General features: G+C 55.2%; 1 protein-coding gene across 1 annotated transcript in view; it reads left to right on the top strand.

Annotated features, from left to right (window-relative positions):
• dnah9l (dynein, axonemal, heavy polypeptide 9 like) overlaps positions 1-23,104 on the top strand; it is a 1,249,478-nt gene that overhangs the window by 722,664 nt on the left and 503,710 nt on the right. The window contains exon 47 of the mRNA XM_072476205.1: positions 6,420-6,659. Coding sequence (XP_072332306.1) covers positions 6,420-6,659 — 240 coding nt within the window. The remainder of the gene's footprint in view (positions 1-6,419; positions 6,660-23,104) is intronic.

The following is a 23,104-nucleotide window of genomic DNA, read 5'->3' as shown; positions in this document are numbered from 1 at the left end:
CGACAGCGGCGTCAATGCATTCCGGAACGCACATACAGAAGACACTGTTTGCACATCATTGCGGGCCTTACCCGGTATTCTCCGGTGCCTCCGCGATTCTCTGCCTCCGATGGGCCAAGTTCCCAATGACGTGGTCCACTTGTGTTTTTAAAAGCTGTGAAATCGGCGTGGTACCTGCTGAGGGAGGGAGAGAGGGTATGGAGGGTGTCCAACATCGCCATAGTTTGCTGACAGTTGTGTCTCTGGCCACCGCGGTGGCTTCTGCCAAGGCTGGGGGGAGTAGTGGGATGTGGCCAGGAGGTGGGCTGTGGGGTCGGGGTGGATGGGCATGGAGCACCATTGCCGCAGCTGGCAAAGCAGCCATGCAGCTGCGGACACTGCTAAGAGCCCACTTTGAACCGAGTGCCACGGGTCGTATTGGTGTACCCCCCAGGGCACTCCCCGGGTGCCCTCTGGCCCCAGCCAACCCATCAGCTGTATGCCCTCTGGCTCCAGCACAACCAGTGCCATCTTTTTGGCTGGGATAAGTGTATGCCGGGAGTGTAATGTGTATGTGCGGCTTCAGCTTGTCAGCCTCCCGAGTGTCGATTACGGACCAGGCGTATCCCGCACCGTTTTCATTGGAATCGATTGTGTTCCACATGGCACCAGTGCTAGCCTCTCAGCGATAACGGAATCGGCCCAGGTGCAGTGCCAGTTTTTCTGTCGTAAAAGTCCACGGATTCTCCATTGGCGTCAACATTTTTCTCAGAAACGGAGAATCCCGCCAAGGGGGCGGATTCTCCGCTGGCCGGCGCCAAAATCATGAAATGCGATTGGGTGGAGAATAGCTTCCGATGCCGATATTGCGGTAGACGCCGGTTTGACGCCAAATCGGGATGCTCCGAACTCCCAAAATGGCGCAAATACAGGCTGAAAGCACAGTAGGGATATCATTAGCGGGGTCCGATGCTCTGGGTCCTCCGCGATTCACCACCTCCAAAGGGCTGTGTTCCCGAAGGCGTGGTTCACTTGTGGTTATAAAAATTGTGAACCTGGCGTCCTGGCTGTTGAACGAGAGAGAGGACGTAGGAAATGGCGTGAAGTGACTGCGGACTGCCGGTACGGACATCCTCCATGCTGGTTGCGGTGGGGGATTGCTGGCAGGGCTGGGGGAGGGGAGGGGGAGGGCTGGCCGAGCAGCCGGGGAGACTCCCCTCAGGACTTGGGTGGTGCCCAGGCACCGACCGCCATTACAGTGGCCATCTTGCTGACCACCACCCCGACCCCTGGTTCTACACAGTGACACCGGACATATGGGTGCGCCCACCACTACACCCCACCCCACGCCACAGCGCTCTTCACCCCTCCCCCCGCCCCCGAACACCCCGCCCAACCGGCATCCACCCAGCGGGGCACCACTCAAAGCTCCACCCAAGGCAGCGCCCAGTGAGGGCAGTGCCAGCCAACGGTGCCCCTGACAGCAGGGATGGGCGCCAGGACCAGGGGCACCGACGGGACCGGAGTGCGGAGGTGGGGACATGCGTGGGTGGGGTCTGCAGTGCCAACCAGGGCCACCATGTAGCCCATGGTACCTGGTTGGGCACGGGAGTATGCGCCATGCTAACATGTTGGCCTTTCACCCCCTGCAGACAATGACATTTGGACACCAACCTGCGATGCTGGCCGCCGTGGCGATGGCCGCAGCTCTGCATGATGCTCTGTGCAGTGTGAGCCGAGGCCTTTCAGTGAGGAGGCGCAGGTTGCAGCAGAGAAGCGGGCTGCAAAGCGGCAGGTGGCAGCCGTACAGGCTGGAGGGTGTGTCGCCCAACAGGCCGAGGAGGAGGAGGTGCCAAGGGGGCACTGGATGAGGCCCCGCTACTACCGCAACCACATGTCCATTTGAGGACCTGCCGGACTGGGCTTGCAGACGGAGACTGCGGATGAGCAGACAGACTGTCAGACACATCTGCCAGATGATGGCACACCTGGCATGTTGGGGGTATGGGGGAGGACACCCGCTTCCAGTGACTGTCAAGGTGACGGTCACCCTCAACTTTTATGTCACCGGGTCCTTCCAGTCGCCGAGTGGGGACCTATCCGGCATTTCACAGACATCGGTGCACAGGTGAGTGGTGATATGCATCACTCTAAATGCACAAGGGGTTAATGTATATACACTAGGACTGAGTAAACACTAGAGGGAGCACCAGAGACATCATGACATGCAGACATACAGCTAATGAACACACATAATAGGACAAGAGCAATGGGCAGTCAAGACACCCAGAGGTGACACTACCACAAGGGGGCAACCCATATAAAAGGACAGGGCACACATGCTCTTTCTCTTTCCACAGGCGACACTCAGAGAGACAGGGCCAGATCGGAAGCATCACACCCACCGCATGGATTAGAGCAGACTGGTTAGTTAGATTGAGTTACTATAGCAAGATTAGCAAGAGAGTCGAACTCAAGTAGGAGAATTGTTAACTGTTCAATAAATGTGTTAAACCTATCTCCAAGTCGGAACTTTCATTTGTCAGAGCATACATCAAGGAAGCAGCTTATGCTACATGAAGTAGCATAACACAACAAGATGCACCCGTGCCGTCACGGATACCCTACATGCCCAGGCGGACCAGTACATCCAATACCACGTGCACCGCGCCCACCAGGATGCCAGGGCAGCGGGGTTTTCTGCCGTTGCCGGGATTCCCCAGGTCCAGGGGGTGATCGATGGGATGCATGTCACCCCACGGCCACTGGCGGATAACAGGCCACTGTACACAAACAGAAAGGGCTACCATTCAATGAACATCCAGCTGGTCTGTGACCAACAGATGCACATTATGCACGTTTGTGCCTGACACCCGGGCAGTGAGCATGGCGCGTTCATACTGGCACACCCGATGATCCCCGACATGTTTGAGGGGTACCCCCCCCACCCTCGGCGCGGGGCTGGCTGCAGGGCGACAGGGGCTAGCCACTGCGGTCGTGGCTGATGACGCCTATCCGGAGGCCACAGACCGACGCGGAGACCCGCTACAACGTTCCCATACTGCGACCAGGAGTGTGGTCGAGACGTACTTCAGAGACCTGATGCACTTCAGGTGCCTGGACCGCTCTGGAGGGGCCCTCCAGTACGAGGCTAGGAGGATCGCCCGCATTGTGGTGGCCTGCTGCGTCCTTCACAACATCGTGCATGCAGAAGGGCGATGTGCTTGAGGAGGATAAGGAGGAAGGTCAGGCCTCGTCAGACGAGGAGGATGAGGGGGACATGGGGCCTGGGCAGGCACGGGAGGCCGCACAACGCCATTGCCAGGGCCAGCGTGCACGGGACACCCTCGTCGCCTCATGTTTCATCGACTAGTGGGGGAGGGGAGTTGCTGGCCAGGGGCAGACCCATCCCAGACCCACATCCCCTCATCTCCCGTACCACCAAATCCACTCACCTCCCACACCACCAAATCACCCGCATGCACATCCCCTTCACAACACATATCTGTGACGCGACAAGCTGGGGACACCGGGTTGGCAGTGACAGCGGATCACATCCATGGGATGGGGGATGATGACAGCGTGCTCTATGATGAACTCTGGAGCCCCACATCCTATGACAATGTCTGACTCATTCCCACAGTAGCACCTCGCACCTGGTTGATCCCTGCATGAAGGCCTGTGTGAATCCCTGGGGTGGGGATGCTGGGACGGTCGGGGCGGAGGGGGGAGCACAGTCCACCAATGGGCCTTCACTCGTCCCCCACCCTCCACTCCACTGGCCAGCACTGACCGTCCGACCCGCACACCCATTAAACGGAGCACCGAGGCAGGTTTGAATGGTGTTAACAGGTGTTTATTGTGAACATGTAGACACAGTTTGTGCCCTAACCCCTAAAATTCAACTGTGCCCTGCACCCGTGCCAACTTAACTGGTGTCTAACTTTCTGGCCTTACGGACCCTAACACTACGCCTAGGTGGTTCCCCAGATGGTACAACAGGAGTGGAGGCGGCCTGTTGTGACTCCTGCCCTGCGACAAGGGTCCCCGTTGGCGCACGTCTCCTGGGGCGACACGGCCTTGATGGGCCTGGCTGCTGCTCGGGCGTCCCGGGTGGCGTGGTGCCGCCCTGTTCTGCCTGCTGCCCACCAGATGCACCAGGGCCGGGGGGGGCGGGGGGGAGTCAGAGGTTCTGCATTGTTCCGGGACCTCCTCCTCCCTTGGGGTGCCCGATGGGACCGGGATGTGAGCGGGGCAACCTTCTGAGGCTCCCTCGCCACTTGGCGCTGCCAGTCCTGGAGGCCTGCTCTGGCCTCGACCAGGGTCTGCATGTTCGCGGCCATGGAGCTCAGGGAGTGCCCCATCTCTGTCTGGTACTGTGCCACCACACTGAGGGTCTCTGCCACATGAGCCAGTGACTGGGCTGCGTCCCTCTGGGTGTGGGCCATGTTGGGCAGTGTCTGGTCCGCACCCCTCTGGGTGCGGGCGACGTCCCTCTGGGTGTGGGCCACCTCCTTCTGATGGCCTGCTGTGACTGGGCCACGCTGAGGAGCACCGCTGCGATGTCCAGGTGGCTCTGGCACATGGCTGCCTGTGATAGGGCACCCCTGTCCTGGGCCTTTGCCCCCGCCTGCACAGAATGCCCAGGCCTTGCACACACTGACCCATATCCGACACTGTCGCCCCTATTGCCTCCACCGCGGACGCCACCTGTGTTGTGTCGGCCTGGGTCACATACAGGACCGGCATCACCCCATGCTCCTGCATTTGGATGGACTCCTCCACCTGCGTCGTCAGGTGCTGGAAGCCGGCCATCATCCCATCCTGTAGTCCCTGGGTCTCTGCCTGTATCTCCACTGTGGGTGGGACTGGACATTCCAGGAGCCCGGGACCCACCTGGGCCGCAGCTGGTTCCTGGGGCTGTCCTGCCCTTTGACCGTCTGGCACCTCGGCTGCTCCTACATCTACCTGCTGTACCGAAACGACTGTGTGGTGTGCACCAGATGGTCGCAGGAGCCTCTTCACTAGAGTACCCAACTGAGGTGATAGTCTCTGAGATGGTAGAGACTGCTGTGACGGAAAGTCCATGTTCTCCTCTGACCCAAACTCCGGGGAGTCCTGAATCTCGGGCAGATGGCTGATGTTCAGGCTGCTCTCCCCGTCAGTGCTCGGCCGCCTGCAGGGCAATGGCTCTGGCTGAGGGCGGGGGTCTCCGGATGGACCGGGCCCATCTCCAGCAGGTCCTGTAAGACACAGGACGACATGTATGGTTAGACAACCGGGCGGGGGTCGTGCGGGGGGTGTAGAGTGAGGGGGGGGGGGTGGGGAGGGGTGGGAGAGGTGTGGGGGGGGGGGGGCTGAGGTGGGGTGTGGGTGGGTGAGGTATGGAGGGGGTGGGTTGTGGAAGGTGTGGGGGTGTGTGGGTTGGCTACACGTGTCTTGGGGAGGCGCAACTACGCAGGGTCTGACTTGCTCCCCCCGCTGCCGACTTCCGCGTCAGCGACCACCCTTTCCAAGGGCCGCTGACCACGTCCAGTGCCCTCTGCCCGGGCATGGTGTGGAGCCGCAGGTCTGGTGGTCCCCCTCCAGTCTTTTCCCGCTCCCGCAGGTTGTGCGCGGCCTTCTCCTGAGGTGGGGGGGGGGAGGGAGGGTGCAGTGGGAAAAGACAAACAACGACATTGTTAGACATTCCGATGCACGATGCATGCAGTCCAGGGGTTGGGTATATGATGGCACCAGTGGCCATTGCACCCGGCCGTTGCGGCTGGCATGGGTGCTGGCATGTGCAGCAGGGTCGTGATTCGGCCGTCCCCTGGGGAGGAGGGGGACCGGGTTACATGTGTGTGGGGGAGGGGGGTTGGTGCTAGGGGCACAGCGCTGCCTACTCACCCTGACCGCCCTTAGGAGGTTGTGCAGTTTCTTCCTGCAATGGATGCCAGTCCGGACGACGTAGCCAACGGCACTGACCACGTCTGTCACCTGTGCCCAGGCACGGCGAACAGTGGCGCCTAATGGCCTTCCTCCAAGGCCGGGGGACAGGGTCAGCCTTCTCTCCTCCACAGAGTCCAGGAGGGTGTCCAGCCCAGCGTCCCTGAACCGTGGCCCTGCCCTCCTTCTAGCCATCTTGTTGACTGGGACAGTGTATGTGGGGGAATGGATCGTTTAACTGCGGCTGCAGCGTATGAGCCTCATGTGCGGTAATCACGGACCTGGCAAAAGGCGCCGTTTTGCTTGGAACCGATTGCGTACCACGTGGCGATGGTGCCAGCCCATTTAGAGTTGCTGAATCGGTGCACCTGTTGCGCCGTTTTTGCTGTTGTAAAACAGCAGTGCTTCCACGCCGGCGTCAGCACTTAGTCTCAAAATCGGAGAGTCTAGCCCAGGATGTTTCATGTGGCTGTTAATCTTGGCGTTTTATTTGTTCTTTTTATGTTTTGCAGCGACATTTCTCTGTTTTTGCTGTTAATTTCCCTGGGATAGATGCATTGACTACAATATACAGCAACATTCTTAATGCTCATTTTCAAGAACGCAGTTTCAGTTACAGCGTGATGAAATTTGTTAATACTGTCGTTCAGGCTGCTATCTCTCTTCATCAGAAAATGACTCAGAACTTCCTGCCTACAGCAATAAGGTTCCATTACATATTTAACCTACGAGATTTGTCCAAAATTTTCCAGGTACATTTACTTATTGAATTCTCATTACTTGTTCATGAAACTGAATGTGACTAGATTTTATAATAATGTTCTTAAATGTAAATCTCTCTTACACAAATATTAGAAAGCTAATTTATTCCACAGGTTATGATTGCATATGACATTCTTAATACATTTCACATTTCCACTGGATATGTTCTAATGTTAGCATTTACTCTTTGTGCATTAGAAATACAATTTTACTAATGAAAATGCATGATTATTGTTTTAGTACTCAAGTCACTGCTTAGGTCCTGAAAAGTGGCCACATTTCAAAAGTACTTAGTTGGCTTGAAAGTGCTGTAAAAGTTGACTCTTCTGGTGGTCATGAAAAGCACTATATAAATGCAAGTCTTAAGGGTCACATAATGTAAGCATAGGAGCGGCTGCATTTTCTCGAGCTGAGGCTCTGCTTGTAGAAAACACAGAAAATACGAACAGGAGGAGGCCATTCAGCCCTCTGAGCTTGCTCCACCATTCATTATGATCATGGATGATCATCTAACTAAAATAGCCTGATACCGCCATGCGCCCCCCTCCCCCCCCCCCCCCCCCCCCCCCCCCACCCATATTCTTTGATCCCCTTCACCCCAAATGCTATATCTAACTCCTTGAAAACAAACAGGACGTGATTCTCCGGAAAGATTACTAAATGTGGTAGCAAGCGGGAACTGCCGGAGATTCCCAGTGCTTGGCCCAGCGAGGCCAGCAACGCTATTCAACATTAATTGGTCCACCTAACGAGGCCCCATAGGCTTCTTGCCGCAAATGAAGGCCTGCCAGCTGTTTTGCCAGGACTTCGCTCTCCAGCCCCCAACTAACAAGTTCAAGCAGCACTTAAACAGCACTTGCACAGCCAACCCCAGTCAGCTTGCTGCCATGGCGTCCAGAAGACCGACCTCAAGATTCAGCGATGCAGACCTGGCGAGGCTCCTAGATGCGGTTGAGGCGAGGAGGGATGTCCTGTTTCTCCGAGGGTCCTGGAGGGTGAGCCACAGGGCAGCCAGTGTAGCCTGGGATAAGTTGGCGGCGGTGGCTGTAAACTCAGGGAATGTGACCAGAAGGACTGGCCTCCAGTGCCTTAAGAAGGTCAATGACCTACACCGACCAGGCAGCACAGGGGAATTGACACCAATGCCCCCTGTCAGGTGGATGTACCTTTATGAAATTGGTGTTTATCAAATAGCTGCAGTGATGTCAGTGTGTGGGTGGAGCTGGGTTGTCTGTCTTTCACTTTCTTTTTTGAGCTGGCAGCTGCATGTGTTTTTGTTTTTGTTTACAGAGGTGGATAGCTGCATTCAAAGCAAGCAGCTGTATAATGAGGGTGGTCAGGATTGGTAGTTGATAAACTGTTTACTGTGTGTTTATAAAATGTCAATTGGATTCATAGAATAAACATTGTTTTGTTTTAAACATACTTTAGCTCTCTGTTGCATCACACCTGTAAAGTGGGCCCTTGTGCTCCCCAAACCAAAATATATTTAAAGTTGTGGGTCAGGTGAACTTCATGATATACTTTGGGGTTCTCTAAACCCCGGCCCATAATACTCCCCACTCCTGGGACCTTTCCACCGCAACACGAGCATCCACCACCCCCCAACTCTCCATACGTCCCCACCTTCACTTCACCCCCCTCTTTCCCTTCAGCCCCCCCTACCCTTCCTTCACACCCCACCACTGTGAACCACACATGTGACTAACGTGTTCTCTCTGTGTCTCCACAGGAGAAGCTCTTGCACAATCGCCAGGAGAGGGCCCAGACTGGGGGAGGCATTAAGAATCCTCACCACCTTCGAGGAACTGGCCCTGGAGGGGGTGGCCAAAGACCGAGCAGTCACCAACGCAGAGGTTGGTGGAAGCCGCAGAGGTGTGGATCCACCGGGCCCCATCTGGAAGACCTGTCAAACATGAGTTGTTAATGCCATATTGACTGACCCATCCCACCCACTTAGCATTCCATTCTCCTGGAGGTCCTCCAACTGACGGCGCCGGCCCATCCCGGGTGGCCCCCTCTCCAGTTTTCCAGGAGAACACCCTGGAGGAAAGCACTGAGGAAGACATGATCTATGCGTCACAGCTGTCGTCCCCACCCTCTGCCAGCACATATACATGCACTTTGGTGGGAAACGTTAGTGGTCAGGCTTTTGGAGCACAATCTGGTGAGCACCACACAGCCGCAGATGCACATCAGGTAGAGGCAGAAACCCCGAGGCGAGACAGCAGTAGGAGGTCTGCTGGATCCCAGGGCGCAGCTGGGTCCCAGCCTGATATATAGCCTCTGCTACAGAGTTACCTGGAGCTGATGGAGACATTAGGGTGTGGCAGGACATTCAGTGAGAGATGTTAACGACACTCCAGCAAGTCCATAGCCAATTGGAGGAGTCCCAGACACTAAGGGCGCAGGAGATGTTGGCGGCAATGCATGGCACATTGCTAGGGTGGCGACGGCAGTGGAGAGCCTGGTGCACAATGTCGGCACCATTAGTGAAGGTGTCCAAGGCACCGTGCAGTCGGTGATGGCCAAGGCTGAGGGGCTTGGCAGATTGTCCGACTCGCTGGGGGATGTCACCAGGCTGACCTTGATGAGCTACTGGACATGTCCCGCTCTGAGATGGAAATGGCCGAGGCACTGCGGAGCCTGTCCCAGTCACTGAGGAGCATCTCCGAGGGTGTCGATGCCTTGGTGCAGACATCAGTGAGCCAGATGATGCAGGGGCAGCTGGGGCTCGAACCCAGCTGCCCCTCTGTCCAAAGGTGAACCCCAGGGCCCGATTGACACCGAGTGGGAGGAGAAGGCACTGGGTGCCAACCTGTTGGGCTTGGTCCATGTCCAAGCTGATATAGTTTTCCGCCCCATGCAAGCAGGGCATCCATGACCTGTCTGATGGACCTGTGGGCTGTGGCCTGCGAGATGACACCCAGGTCCCTGCTTGAGCCCTGCAATTGAACCCAAGGCGTAAAGTTTCAGGGCTGCGGTGACCTTGACAGCCACCAGGAGAAGGTGTCCTTCTCCTCCATGTGGTGCCAAGTACGCAAGGACATGGCACAGGTGCCGCACCATTTCCTTGATGAGGCGGAGCCTCCTGCAGTACGCGCAGTCCGTCATCTGTTCAAATGACCAGCGACGGCTGTCTACCCTGGGCCATCGTTAGCGTCCACCCCGGGCCTACGTCTCCACCCTCCCCTCCCCCCTGCTCCCTCCCTGGCCAAATGGGCAGCCGGGTCCTCAGGGTGTGGGTGATGTCTGGCACATGGTCTGCCGTCTCCGGTGTCTGGCAGCCAGGCCTAGCAGCAGCACCACTAGGGCAAGTTCTGCGGGATTCATACCGTTCAATATCTGTAGGGAATTGGGAGAGGGTGTTAGACTGACAAACAGCGGTGGCTCCCAACCTGGGACCCTCCATTCCCCCATTGATCCCCCCCCCCCCCCCTCCACCCGGAACACTATGCCCATGTACTCCGAGCTGCAGCGGGCGCTCCCCTCACCGGACCTCAAACCCTTTACCCCAGACACCCCGCATAACGTCACCTGGACCAGGCGGTGGTCCCCTCCCCGTTGCACTCACCCATCCTCCGGCCATGGACTATGAGGGGTGAGGGGATGGTGAGGAAAGTGGGGTCGTACCATCGGGAGAGTTGTCCCATCCCCTGGGTGTTCGGATGTTGGTTGCTGCATGTGTGATGTTGCCTCCTGCAGTGTCCAGGCATTGCGGTCTCGAGCGAGAGCGTAACAAGGCTGGAGAATCGCTCCCACAGTGTTTTGGCCTTCAACTGCTTTCAGTGCCAGCGAATTCCACAGGCCGATCACTCTCTGGGATGCTGGGCAATGATTCCCACATGTTGTGTGGTCCGCCCATCAACGGGAATGCACTTGGGTTGTGTGACTTAAACCTGATTGCCAATTCCCTATAAGCAATAGCCTTCAACCTCAGAGGCCAGAGGCCTTGGCAGTCAATGAGGGTTATGGTGGTTGGTGGGGCAGACGGGCAGGGTCAAGGATTGCCCCGGAACGGGTACACATGATCCAGGGATTGGCATAGTGGTGCCGTGTGCAGTTGCACCCCCCCCTCAGTGTCTCGCCGCACCCTCACATGGAGCCCATCCTTGCGGGGTGTCCCCCTCCCACCAGCCGAGCACTGGAGCAGCAAGCCCAGCACCCGGGGGCTATTTTCATATGAGCATAGATGGGTACTCACCTCCTCGGCTCCCCACAGGAGCCTTTCCACCAGGTTCATGTTTTTAAAAGGGAGTACTAATCGGCGCCAGCATGACCACTTGTTGGGGAGGCCGATGAATTACGGGAGGCCGTTGGATATGGGTGGCGTCTGTTAATTGTATGGAAATAGGGCTAAAGTGGTGATAATTGGTTTCTCAAGAACTAGGGCGAGATCCTGATTTCGACTACGGGAGCAAATCGGTTGCACTGCAAACAATTTGGTGCTTGCCGCAGTTCTCATTGTTGGCCTCCCCCGCTATTCACCAGCCTCGTTTTGCTTGAGCGCGAGCGTAACGAGGCCAGAGAATCGCTCCCATAGTGTTTTGGCCTCAACTGCTTTCTGTGCCAGCTAATTCCATAGGCCGAGCACTCTCTGGGTGAAGAATTATCTCCTCATCTCAGCCCTAAATGTTCTATCCTTTGACTGACACCTGGATTTGGACACCCCCACTATCGAGAACATCCTTCTTGCATCTACCCTGTTCTGTTAGAATTTTATAGTTTTCTGTGTGATCCCCCTCATTCTTCTGAACTCCAGTGAATACAATCGCAACTGATTCAAGCTTTCCGCATATGTCAGTCCTGCCATCCCAGGAATCAGTCTGGTAAACCTCTGCACTTCCTCTATAGCAAGAACATCCTTCCTCAGATACTGGGAACAAAACCGCACACAATATTCCAGGTGTGGCCTCACCAAGGCCCCGTATAATTGCTGCATCTTTTTATCCTTTATTTTATCCTGGTGCACATTTCATAGTTGTCTTTTTTTAGATACGTGTCTTGCATTAATTATGTCCCTGGATGATCGGTTGGCAGCGGCCCCCCTGGTGATTCTCCGGTCCCCGATGGGCTGAGCGGCCATCCATTTTTGGCCAGTCCCGCCGGCGTGGGTTACGTATGGTCCCGCATGGCGTGGCCAGTCCTCGGCGAGGGGGGGGTCCTACCTCGTGGGGGGTGGGGGTGGGGGGGGGCAACGGTGTCCTGGCCCGCGATCGGGGCCCACCGATCTGCAGGCGGGCCTGTTCCATGGGGGCACTTCTTCATTCCACGCTGGCCTCTGTAGGGCTCCGCCATGGCTGGCGCGGAGAAGTGAAACCCCCGCTCATGCGCCAAAATATGACGGCTGGTCTGTGCATGCGTGGAATCACACCGGCGGTTTCGCACATGCGTTAGATCCCGACTGCCATGTGCGAACTCGCGCAGTCCCTTCGGCGCCAGCTGGAGCGGCACCAACCCCTCTGGCGTCCACCTAGCCCCCTAGACAGGTGAGAATTCCTCACCTTGGGGGCCCGTTAATGCCGGAGTCGTTGGCGCCGGTTTTCCCGCCGGCGTGGCGACTTTGATCCCAGAAGGGAGAATCCCGGCAACGTATTCGATAGAACGCTTTCGTAAGGGCCCATCTTTGATTTGTTGAGATCCTGCTACATGGTGTATTCTCTATCCTGACCAGTTCAGGAATTAGAGGCTGTTCTCTGGCAGGAGATGGGAGGCGAATTCCCGATTGAGTTTGAAAATTGCGTGCCATGCTTTAATAATCTTGATCAAGAGACTGGATTTATCACATTCGATGGAGCACTGTGTATCCAGTTTTCAAGGCCGAGGGTGGGTTAGGCCCCTCCTCGACTACTAGCCCTATATTATCCTGTTCTCAATTGTCTTTGTGAGGACTCCTTGATGCCATAGTCAAATGCTGCCTTGATGTCAAAGGCAGTCACTCTCACCTCATCTCTGGTATTCAACTCTTTTGTCCATGTTTGGACCAAGGCTGAGTGACCCTGGTGGAACCCAAACTGAGCATCCGTGAGCAGGCTATTGCTCAGTAAGTACCGCTTGATAGCACTGTTGATGCTAATAGGCAGAAATTGGCTGGGTTGGATTTGTCCTGTTTCTTTTTTTTAAAAGTAATTTTTATTAAAGTTTTCACAAAATATCAAGAATGAAATATAAAGGGAACCCAATAGAATTAAATACAATACAAAACAACTCCCGTGCGCCCCCCTCCCACCTATACATAAGTAATAAATTAACACCCCGAAACACACAGCAAACATAGCAAATATATACACCCCCCCCCAGATCCCCCAGTATAGACAAACAAAAATGAAATAGAACCCCCCCGCCGCACCCCCTGGGTTGCTGCTGCTGCTGACCATTGTCGACCGTTCTGCCAGGAAGTCTAAGAACGGTTGCCACCCCCTGAAAAACCCTTGTACCGATCCCTTTGGCAAATTTCACCCTCTCCAATTTAATAAACCCCGTCATATCGTTGATCGAGGATTCCACGCTTGGGGGCCTCGCATCCTTCCACTGAAGAAGAATCCTTTCCCGGGCTACCAGGGACGCAAAGGCCAGAATATCAGCCTCTTTCGCCTCCTGCACTCCCGGCTCCCCTGCAACCACAAATATTGCGAGCCCCCAGCCGGTTTAATCCTGGATCCTACCACCCTCGACACCGTCCTCGCTACACCCTTCCAAAATTTCTCCAGCGCTGGGCATGCCCAGAACATAAGGGTGTGGTTTGCTGGGCTCCCTGAGCACCTAACACACCTGTCCTCACCCCCAAAAAACCGGCTCATCCTTGTCCCGGTCATGTGTGCCCTGTGCAGCACCTTAAACTGTATGAGGCTGAGCCTCGCGCACGAAGAGGAAGAGTTCACCCTCCCAAGGGCATCTGCCCACGTCCCCTCCTCGATCTCCTCCCCCAACTCCTCCTCCCACTTACCTTTCAGCTCCTCCACCGAGGCCTCCTCCTCCTCCTGCATCACCTGGTATGTTGCCGAGATCTTCCCCTCTCCAACCCACACCCCCGAGAGCACCCTGTCCTGTACTGTGCGTGGCGGCAGCAGCGGGAATTCCACCACTTGCCACCTGGCAAACGCCCTTACCTGTAGATACCTAAAGGTGTTTCCCGGGGGGAGCCCGTACTTCTCCTTCAGCTCACCCAGGCTCGCGAACTTCCCATCCACAAACAGGTCCCCCAACCTTCTTATCCCTGCCCTATGCCACCCCAAAAACCCTCCATCTATTTTCCCTGGGACAAACTGGTGGTTCCCTCGTATCGGGGTCCACACCGAGGTCCCCACTTCCCCCCTGTGCCGCCTCCATTGCCCCCAAATTTTGAGGGTAGCCGCCACCACCGGGCTCGTGGTATACCTCATTGGAGAGAGCGGCAGCGGCGCCGTTGCCAGCGCCTCCAGACTCGTACCCTCACAAAACGCCATCTGCAGCCTCTTCCATGCCGCCGCCTCCCCCTCCATCACCCACTTGCGCACCATTGCCGCATTGGCGGCCCTGTAGTACCCACAGAGGTTGGGCAGTGCCAACCCCCCCCCCATTCCTACTCCGCTCCAGGAAGACCCTTCTCACCCACGGAGTCCCTCGCGCCCACACAAACCCCGTTATGCTCCTTTTGACCCGCCTAAAGAAGGCCTTCGGGATAAGAATGGGGAGGCACTGGAACAGGAACAAAAACCTTGGGCGCACTGTCATCTTGACTGACTGCACCCTACCCGCCAGGGACAGTGGCAACGCGTCCCACCTCTTAAACTCCTCCTCCATTTGCTCCACCAGCCTCGTGAAATTAAGTCTATGCAGGGCCCCCCAGCTCCTGGCCACCTGGACCCCAAATACCTGAAGCTCCCCTCCACCCTTTTTAGTGGGAGCTCGCCAATCCCCCTCTCCTGGTCCCCTGGGTGAACCACGAACAACTCGCTCTTCCTCGTGTTGAGCTTGTACCCTGAGAAATCCCCGAACTCCCTGAGGATCCTCGTTACCTCCGGCATTCCCCCAACCGGGTCCGCCATATATAGCAGCAAGTCGTCCGCATAGAACGACACCCTATGCTCCTCCCCACCCCGCACCAGCCACCTCCAGTTCCTCGACTCCCTCAGTGCCATAGCCAGGGGTTCAATCGCCAGTGCGAAGAGCAGGGGGGACAGGGGACACCCCTGCCTCATCCCTCGATGAAACCGAGAGTACTCAGACCTCCTCTTGTTCATGGCCACACTCGCCATCGGGACTTCGTACAACAGCCTAACCCACCTCCCCAAACCCAAACCTCTTCAGCACCTCCCACAAGTACCCCCACTCTACCCTATCGAAGGCCTTCTCAGCGTCCATCGCCACCACTATCTCCGCCTCCCCCTCCCTCGCCGGCACCATAATAATGTTCAGGAGCCTCCACACATTTGCATTCAACTGCCTCCCCTTCACGAACCCCATCTGGTCTTCGTGGATAACCTGCGGCACCCAATCCTCAATTCTCGTGGCTAAGACCTTCGCCAGCACCTTGGCATCTACATTTAACAACGGAATCGGCCTGTAAGACCCACACTGCAGGGGATCCTTGTCCCGCTTCAGGATCAAGGAGATCAGTGCCCGGGACATAATCGGGGGCAAAGCCCCCCCTCCCTTGCCTCATTGAAGGTCCTAACCAGCAACGGGCCCAACAGGTCCACATATTTTTTGTAAAATTTGACCGGGAAACCGTCTGGCCCCGGTGCCTTCCCCACCTGCATGCTCCCTATCCCTTTGGCCTGCTCCTCCAGCCCAATCGGGGCCCCTAATCCCACCACCAGTCTCTCCTCCACCTTCGGGAACCTCAGTTGGTCCAGGAAGTGGCCCATCCCTCCCTCCTTCAGTGGGGGCTCGGATCGATACAGTTCCTCATAAAAGTCCCTGAAGACCCCATTGATGCCAACCCCACTCCGCACCACACTCCCTCCCCTATCCTTAACTCCCCCGATCTCCCTAGCTGCGTCCCGCTTCCGAAGCTGATGCGCCAGCATCCGACTTGCCTTTTCCCCATATTCATAAATCGCCCCCTGGGCCATCCTCTACTGCGCCTCCGCCTTCCTGGTGGTCAACAGGTCAAATTCGGCCTTGAGGCTACGCCTCTCCCTCAACAGTCCCTCCTCCAGCACCTCCGCGTACCTCCTGTCTACCCTCACCATCTCTATCACCAGCCTCTCCCTCTCCCTCTGCTCTCTCCTCTCCTTGTGGGCCCTAATGGAGATCAGCTTTCCCCTAAGCACCACCTTCAGCGCCTCCCAGACCATCCCCACTCAGACCTCCCCATTATCGTTGGCCTCCAGGTATCTCTCTATGCTTCCTCGGACCCGCTCGTTCACCTCCTCGCCAACAGCCCCACCTACAAGTGCCACAACAGGCACTGGTCCATCTCCTCCCCAGCTGTAGGTCCACTCAATGCGGGGCGTGATCCAAAATGGCTATCGCCAAGTACTCGATATCCTCTACTCTCGCAATCAGCGCCCTGCTCATAACAAAAAAGTCGATCTGGGAATAGGCCTTATGAACGAGCGAGAAGAATGAAAATTCCCTAGCCCCCGGCCTTGTAAATCTCCATGGGTCCACCCCTCCCACCTGGTCCATAAACCCCCTCAGCACTTTAGCTGCGCCGGCCTCCTACCCTTCCTAGACCTGGAGCGATCCAGTGCCGGATCCAACACCGTGTTAAAGTCCCCCCCCCCATTATCAGGCCCCCCACTTCCAAGTCCGGGATCCGACCCGGGTTTTATGCAAAGAACAAAGAAATGTACAGCACAGGAACAGGCCCTTCGGCCCTCCAAGCCAGTGCCGACCATGCTGCCCGACTAAACTACAATCTTCTACACTTCCTGGGTCCGTATCCCTCTATTCCCATCCTATTCATGTATTTGTCAAGATGCCCCTTAAATGTCACTATCGTCGCCGCTTCCACCACCTCCTCCGGTAGCGAGTTCCAGGCACCCACTACCCTCTGTGTAAAAAACTTGCCTCGTACATCTACTCTAAACCTTGCCCCTCTCACCTTAAACCTATGCCCCCGAGTAATTGACCCCTCTACCCCGGGGAAAAGCCTCTGACTATCCACTCTGTCGATGCCCCTCATAATTTTGTAGACCTCTATCAGGTCGCCCCTCAACCTCCTTCGTTCCAGTGAGAACAAACCGAGTTTATTCAACCGCTCCTCATAGCTAATGCCCTCCATACCAGGCAACATTCTGGTAAATCTCTTCTGCACCCTCTCTAAAGCCTGCACATCCTTCTGGTAGTGTGGCGACCAGAATTGAACACTATACTCCAAGTGTGGCCTAACTAAGGTTCTATACAGCTGCAACATGACTTGCCACTTCTTATACTCAATGCCCCGGCCAATGAAGGCAAGCATGCCGTATGCCTTCTTGACTACCTTCTCCACCTGTGTTGCCCCTTTCAGTGACCTGTGGACCTGTACTTCTAGATCTCTCTGACTTTCAATACTCTTGAGGGTTCTACCATTCACTGTATATTCCCTACCTGCATTAGACCTTCCAAAATGCATTACCTCACATTTGTCCGGATTAAACTCCATCTGCCAACTCTCCGCCCAAGTCTCCAAACAATCTAAATCCTGCTGTATCCTCTGACAGTCCTCATCGCTATCCGCAATTCCACCAACCTTTGTGTCGTCTGCAAACTTACTAATCAGACCAGTTACATTTTCCTCCAAATCATTTATATATACTACAAACAGCAAAGGTCCCAGCACTGATCCCTGTGGAACACCACTGGTCACAGCCCTCCAATTAGAAAAGCATCCTTCCATTGCTACTCTCTGCCTTCTATGACCTACCCAGTTCTGTATCCACCTTGCCAGCTCACCCCTGATCCCGTGTGACTTCACCTTTTGTACTAGTCTACCATGAGGGACCTTGTCAAAGGCCTTACTGAAGTCCATATAGACAACATCCACTGCCCTACCTGCATCAATCATCTTTGTGACCTCCTCGAAAAACTCTATCAAGTTAGTGAGACACGACCTCCCCTTCACAAAACCATGCTGCCTCTCACTAATACGTCCATTTGCTTCCAAATGGGAGTAAATCCTGTCTCGAAGAATTCTCTCCAGTAATTTCCCTACCACTGAAGTAAGGCTCACCGGTCTGTAGTTCCCTGGTTTATCCTTGCTACCCTTCCTAAACAGAGGAACAACATTGGCTATTCTCCAGTCCTCCGGGACATCACCTGAAGACAGTGAGGATCCAAAGATTTCTGTCAAGGCCTCAGCAATTTCCTCCCCAGCCTCCTTCAGTATTCTAGGGTAGATCCCATCAGGCCCTGGGGACTTATCTATCTTAATATTTTTTAACACACCTAACACCTCGTCTTTTTGGATCTCAATGTGACCCAGGCTATCTACACACCCTTCTCCAGACTCAACATCTATCAATTCCTTCTTTTTGGTGAATACTGATGCAAAGTATTCATTTAGTACCTCGCCCATTTCCTCTGGCTCCACACATAGATTCCCTTGCCTATCCTTCAGTGGGCCAACCCTTTCCCTGGCTACCCTCTTGCTTTTTATGTACGTGTAAAAAGCCTTGGGATTTTCCTTAACCCTATTTGCCAATGACTTTTTGTGACCCCTTCTAGCCCTCCTGACTCCTTGCTTAAGTTCCTTCCTACTTTCCTTATATTCCACACAGCTTTGTCTGTTCCCAGCCTTTTAGCCCTGACAAATGCCTCGTTTTTCTTTTTGACGAGGCCTACAATATCTCTCGTTATCCAAGGTTCCCGAAAATTGCCGTATTTATCCTTCTTCCTCACAGGAACATGCCGGTCCTGAATTCCTTTCAACTGACACTTGAAAGCCTTCCACATGTCAGATGTCGAATTGCTCTCAAACATCCGCCCCCAATCTAGGTTCTTCAGTTCCCGTCTAATATTGTTATAATTAGCCTTCCCCCAATTTAGCACATTCATTCTAGGACCACTCTTATCCTTGTCCACCAGCACTTTAAAACTTACTGAATTGTGGTCACTGTTCCCGAAATGCTCCCCTACTGAAACTTCTACCACCTGGCCAGGCTCATTCCCCAATACCAGGTCCAGTACCACCCCTTCCCTAGTTGGACTGTCTACATATTGTTTTAAGAAGCCCTCCTGGATGCTCCTTACAAACTCTGCCCCGTCTAAGCCCCTGGCACTAAGTGAGTCCCAGTCAATATTGGGGAAGTTGAAGTCTCCCATCACCACAACCCTGTTGTTTTTACTCTTTTCCAAAATCTGTCTACCTATCTGCTCCTCTATCTCCCGCTGGCTGTTGGGAGGCCTGTAGTAAACCCCCAACATTGTGACTGCACCCTTCTTATTCCTGATCTCTACCGATATAGCCTCACTGCCCTCTGAGGTGTCCTCCCGTAGTACAGCTGTGATATTCTCCCTAACCAGTAGTGCATCCCCTTTTACATCCCCCTCTATCCTGCCTGAAACATCTAAATCCTGGAACGTTTAGCTGCCAATCCTGCCCTTCCCTCAACCAGGTCTCTGTAATGGCAACAACATCATAGTTCCAAGTGCTAATCCAAGCTCGACGTTCATCTGCCTTACCCGTAATACTTCTTGCATTAAAACATATGCACTTCCGGCCACCAGTCCCGCTGTTTTTAGCAACTTCTCCCTGTCTGCTCTTCCTCAGAGCCATACTGGCCCTATTCCCTAGTTCTCCCTCAATTTTTTCACCTTCTGACCTATTGCTCCGGTACCCACCCCCCTGCCATACTAGTGGGCAGGTAAAACCCCGAGAGTAAGGAGGGCACTCCTGGAACGGACCTGAGGAGAAGGGGGCTTGGCCCACAAGAACTTTATTAACTATGACTGGGACGCCAACATATTGATGGTCAGGAAGTGGGTAGTGGGGTAGTGGGTAGTGTCCCTATTCCCTAGTTCTCCCGCAATGCTCTCACCTTCTGGCCTATTGCTCCCGTGACCACCCCCCTGCCATACTAGTTTAAACCCTCCCGTGTGACACTAGCAAACCTCGCGGCCAGGATATTTATGCCTCTCCAGTTTAGATGCAACCCGTCCTTCTTACAAACCCACATAAAACCCGCATTGTCCCAGTTCGGGGCGTACACATTGACCAGCACCACCCTCTCCCCTTGCAGCTTACCACTTACCATTACGTACCAGCCGCCATTGTCTGTCACAATGCTCGACACCTCGAACGACACCCTCTTTCCCACCAAGATCGCCACCCCACGATTTTTGGCGTCCAGCCCTGAATGAAACACCTGACCTACCCACCCCTTCCTCAATCTTACCTGGTGTGCCACCTTCAGGTGTGTTTCCTGGAGCATGACCACATCCGCCTTCAGCCTCTTCAGGTGCGCGAACACCCGGGCCCGCTTAACTGGCCCATTCAGTCCCCTTACGTTCCAGGTTATCAGCCGATCAGGGGGCTACCCGCCCCCTCCCCCGCCGACTCGCCATCACTCTTCCTCAGCCAGCCACGTGCCCACACCCCACGCCCGGCCCGTTCACCACGGCGGCAGACCCCCATCCCAACCCCCTCTACTTGCTCCAGCTCCCCCTTGACCATACCAGCAGCAACCCGGTTCCCCCCCACCCCCCACCCCCACCACCAGCTAGGACCCCTCTGATGCACGATCAATGACCACTAAAGCGAAGTTGTAGTCCAACTGTGAAGGCTTTAATAAGCTAGATGTTTCCCCCAGCAGCTCAGGTACAGAATGAAGGCTGCTGGGGTGGCACGGGCTCTCATACCCTGCCTAGCAGGGCGGAACTACCATACCTCCTAACCAATGGAAAGCATACAGTTTCCACTAATGGTGCTCCAGCCTATCAGGTACCGTAATACCTCTAATACCACATTCACCCCCTGTTAAAAAAAAAAGAGTCTGGCGGGGGTGGTGGCCTGATACTACAAACATGGCAACGTGGTAGAATTAGTTATGGAGGTACCGTAATACCGCCGTACAGTGTTTTGTAACTATTTACAATTCTGATAGCTGTTTACAATTGATGATTTAAATTTGCAGTTTACAGTTTACAATTTAAAATGGAGCAATCAGTTTACAGTTTACAATTTAAAATGAAGTAATCAGTCGATCGGGGGCCCTGGTCGTCCTCTGTGATCGTCGGAGCTTCGGCGGTGACTCCGGTGGAGGCTCGGGCGTCTGTGACTCCGGGAGCGTGGCTTCGATCTCCATGGCAACTTCGGCACCCCTAGACGGCGCTGGTGGGGAAAACGGTTGACGTGGGAAGGGAGCGCCTGTGGGGAGTGTCGGTGGGTGGGGGGGCCTAGACGGGGCCGGCGGAAGGACCGATCCTCCTGTAAGGTGACCCGGTGGAGGGGAGGGTGGGACTGGTGGCTGGGGTGTGCGTGGGGCTCCGGCGGGCGCTAGGTCTCGTAGGGAGACCGTATCTTGTCGGCCGTCGGGGTACGCCACGTAGGCGTACTGTGGGTTAGCATGGAGCAGATGGACCCTCTACCAACGGGTCCGACTTGTGCGCCCACACGTGTTTTCAGAACAGGATGGGTCCGGGAGCTGCCAGCCAGGTCGGGAGTGAGGTCCCAGAGGAGGACTTCCTGGGGAAGACAAGGAGACGTTCGTGAGGTGTCTGGTTGGTGGTGGTGCAAAGCAGTGACCGGATGGAGTGGAGGGCATCCGAGAGGACGTCCTGCCAGTGGAAGTCTGGGAGGTTCCTGGACCGTAGGGCCAGTAGGACGGTCTTCTAGACCGTTCCGTTCTCCCTCGCTACCTGTCCGTTACCCCGGGGGTTGTAACTGGTCATCCTGCTCGAGGCGATGCCCTTGCTGAGTAGGAATTGACGCAGTCCATCGCGCATAAAGGAGGACCCCCTATCACTATGTATGTAAGCGGGGAAGCCGAACAGTGCAACGGCCGAACAGAGGGCCTTGATGACGGTGGTTGCGGTCATGTCGGGGCAGGGGATGGCGAATGGGAACCGGGAGTACTCATCAATCACGTTCAGGAAGTACGTGTTGCGGTCGGTGGAGGGGAGGGGGCCTTTGAAGTCCATGCTGAGGCATTCAAAGGGACGGGAAGCCTTTATCAGGTGCGCTTTCTCTGGCCGGTAGAAGTGCGGTTTGTACTCCGCGCAGATTTGGCAGTCCCTGGTGGCTGTCCTGACCTCCTCGATGGAGTAGGGCAGGTTGAGGGTCTTGACAAAATGGAAAAAGCGAGTGAACCCCGGGTGGCAAAGGTCCTCGTGGAGGGCTCAGAGGTGGTCCACTTGTGCGGTGGCACATGTGCCGCGGGACAGGGCGTCAGCAGGCTCATTTAGCTTCCCGGGACAGTACAAGATCTCGTAGTTGTAGGTAGGGAGTTCGATCCTCCACCGCAAGATCTTGTCGTTTTCTATCTTGCCCCGCTGTGCATTATCAAACATGATAGCAACCGACCGTTGGTCAGTAAAGAGAGTGAATCTCCTGCCGGCCAGGTAATGCCTCCAATGTCGCACAGCTTCTACTATGGCCTGGGCCTCCTTTTCGACTGAGGAGTGGCGGATTTCGGAAGCATGGAGGGTACGTGAAAATAAGGCCACTGGTTTACCCGCTTGGTTGAGGGTGGCCGCCAGAGCTACGTCAGACGCATCGTTCTCGACCTGGAAGGGGGAGGGACTCGTCGATGGCGTGTATCGTGGCCTTTGCAATGTCTACTTTGATGCGGCTGAAGGCCTGGTGGGCCTCTATCGACAGGGGAAAAGCTGTAGATTGGTTCAGGGGACGTGCCTTGTCCGCATAGTTGGGGACCCACTGGGTGTAGTAACTGAAAAACCCTAGGCAGCGCTTCAGGGCCTTGGAGCAGTGAGGGAGGGGGAACTCCATAAGGGGGCGCATGCATTCAGGGTCGGGGCCTATCACTCCATTTTGCACTACGTAGCTGAGGATGGCTAGGCGGTCGGTGCTAAACACGCATTTATCCTTGTTGTATGTAAGGTTAAGGATCTTTGCGGTTTGGAGGAATTTTCGGAGGTTGGTGTCGTGGTCCTGCTGGTTGTGGCCGCAGATGGTGACATTATCGAGATACGGGAATGTTGCCCGTAAACGATACCGGTTAACCATTCGGTCCATCTCACGCTGGAAGACCAAGACCCCGTTGGTGACACCGAAGGCAGTGTATTTGCGGTCACTAGTGCGGATGGGGAGTTGGTGGTAGACGGACTTGAGATCCACTGTGGAGAAGACCTTATAATGTGCAATCCTGTTTACCAGGTCGGATATGCGGGGGAGAGGGTACGCGTCCAGCTGTGTAAACCTGTTGATGGTCTGACTGTAGTCGATGACCATCCTGTGCTTCTCCCCAGTCTTTATCATTACTACTTGAGCTCTCCAGGGGCTGTCACTGGCTTCAATGACCCCTTCCCTCAGTAGCCTTTGGACCTCTGACCTAATAAATATCCG

The sequence above is a fragment of the Scyliorhinus torazame genome, chromosome 2 (genome assembly GCF_047496885.1).
Source record: "Scyliorhinus torazame isolate Kashiwa2021f chromosome 2, sScyTor2.1, whole genome shotgun sequence".
Classification (NCBI taxonomy): Eukaryota; Metazoa; Chordata; class Chondrichthyes; order Carcharhiniformes; family Scyliorhinidae; genus Scyliorhinus; species Scyliorhinus torazame.
This window is presented reverse-complemented; position numbering and strand designations above follow the sequence as displayed.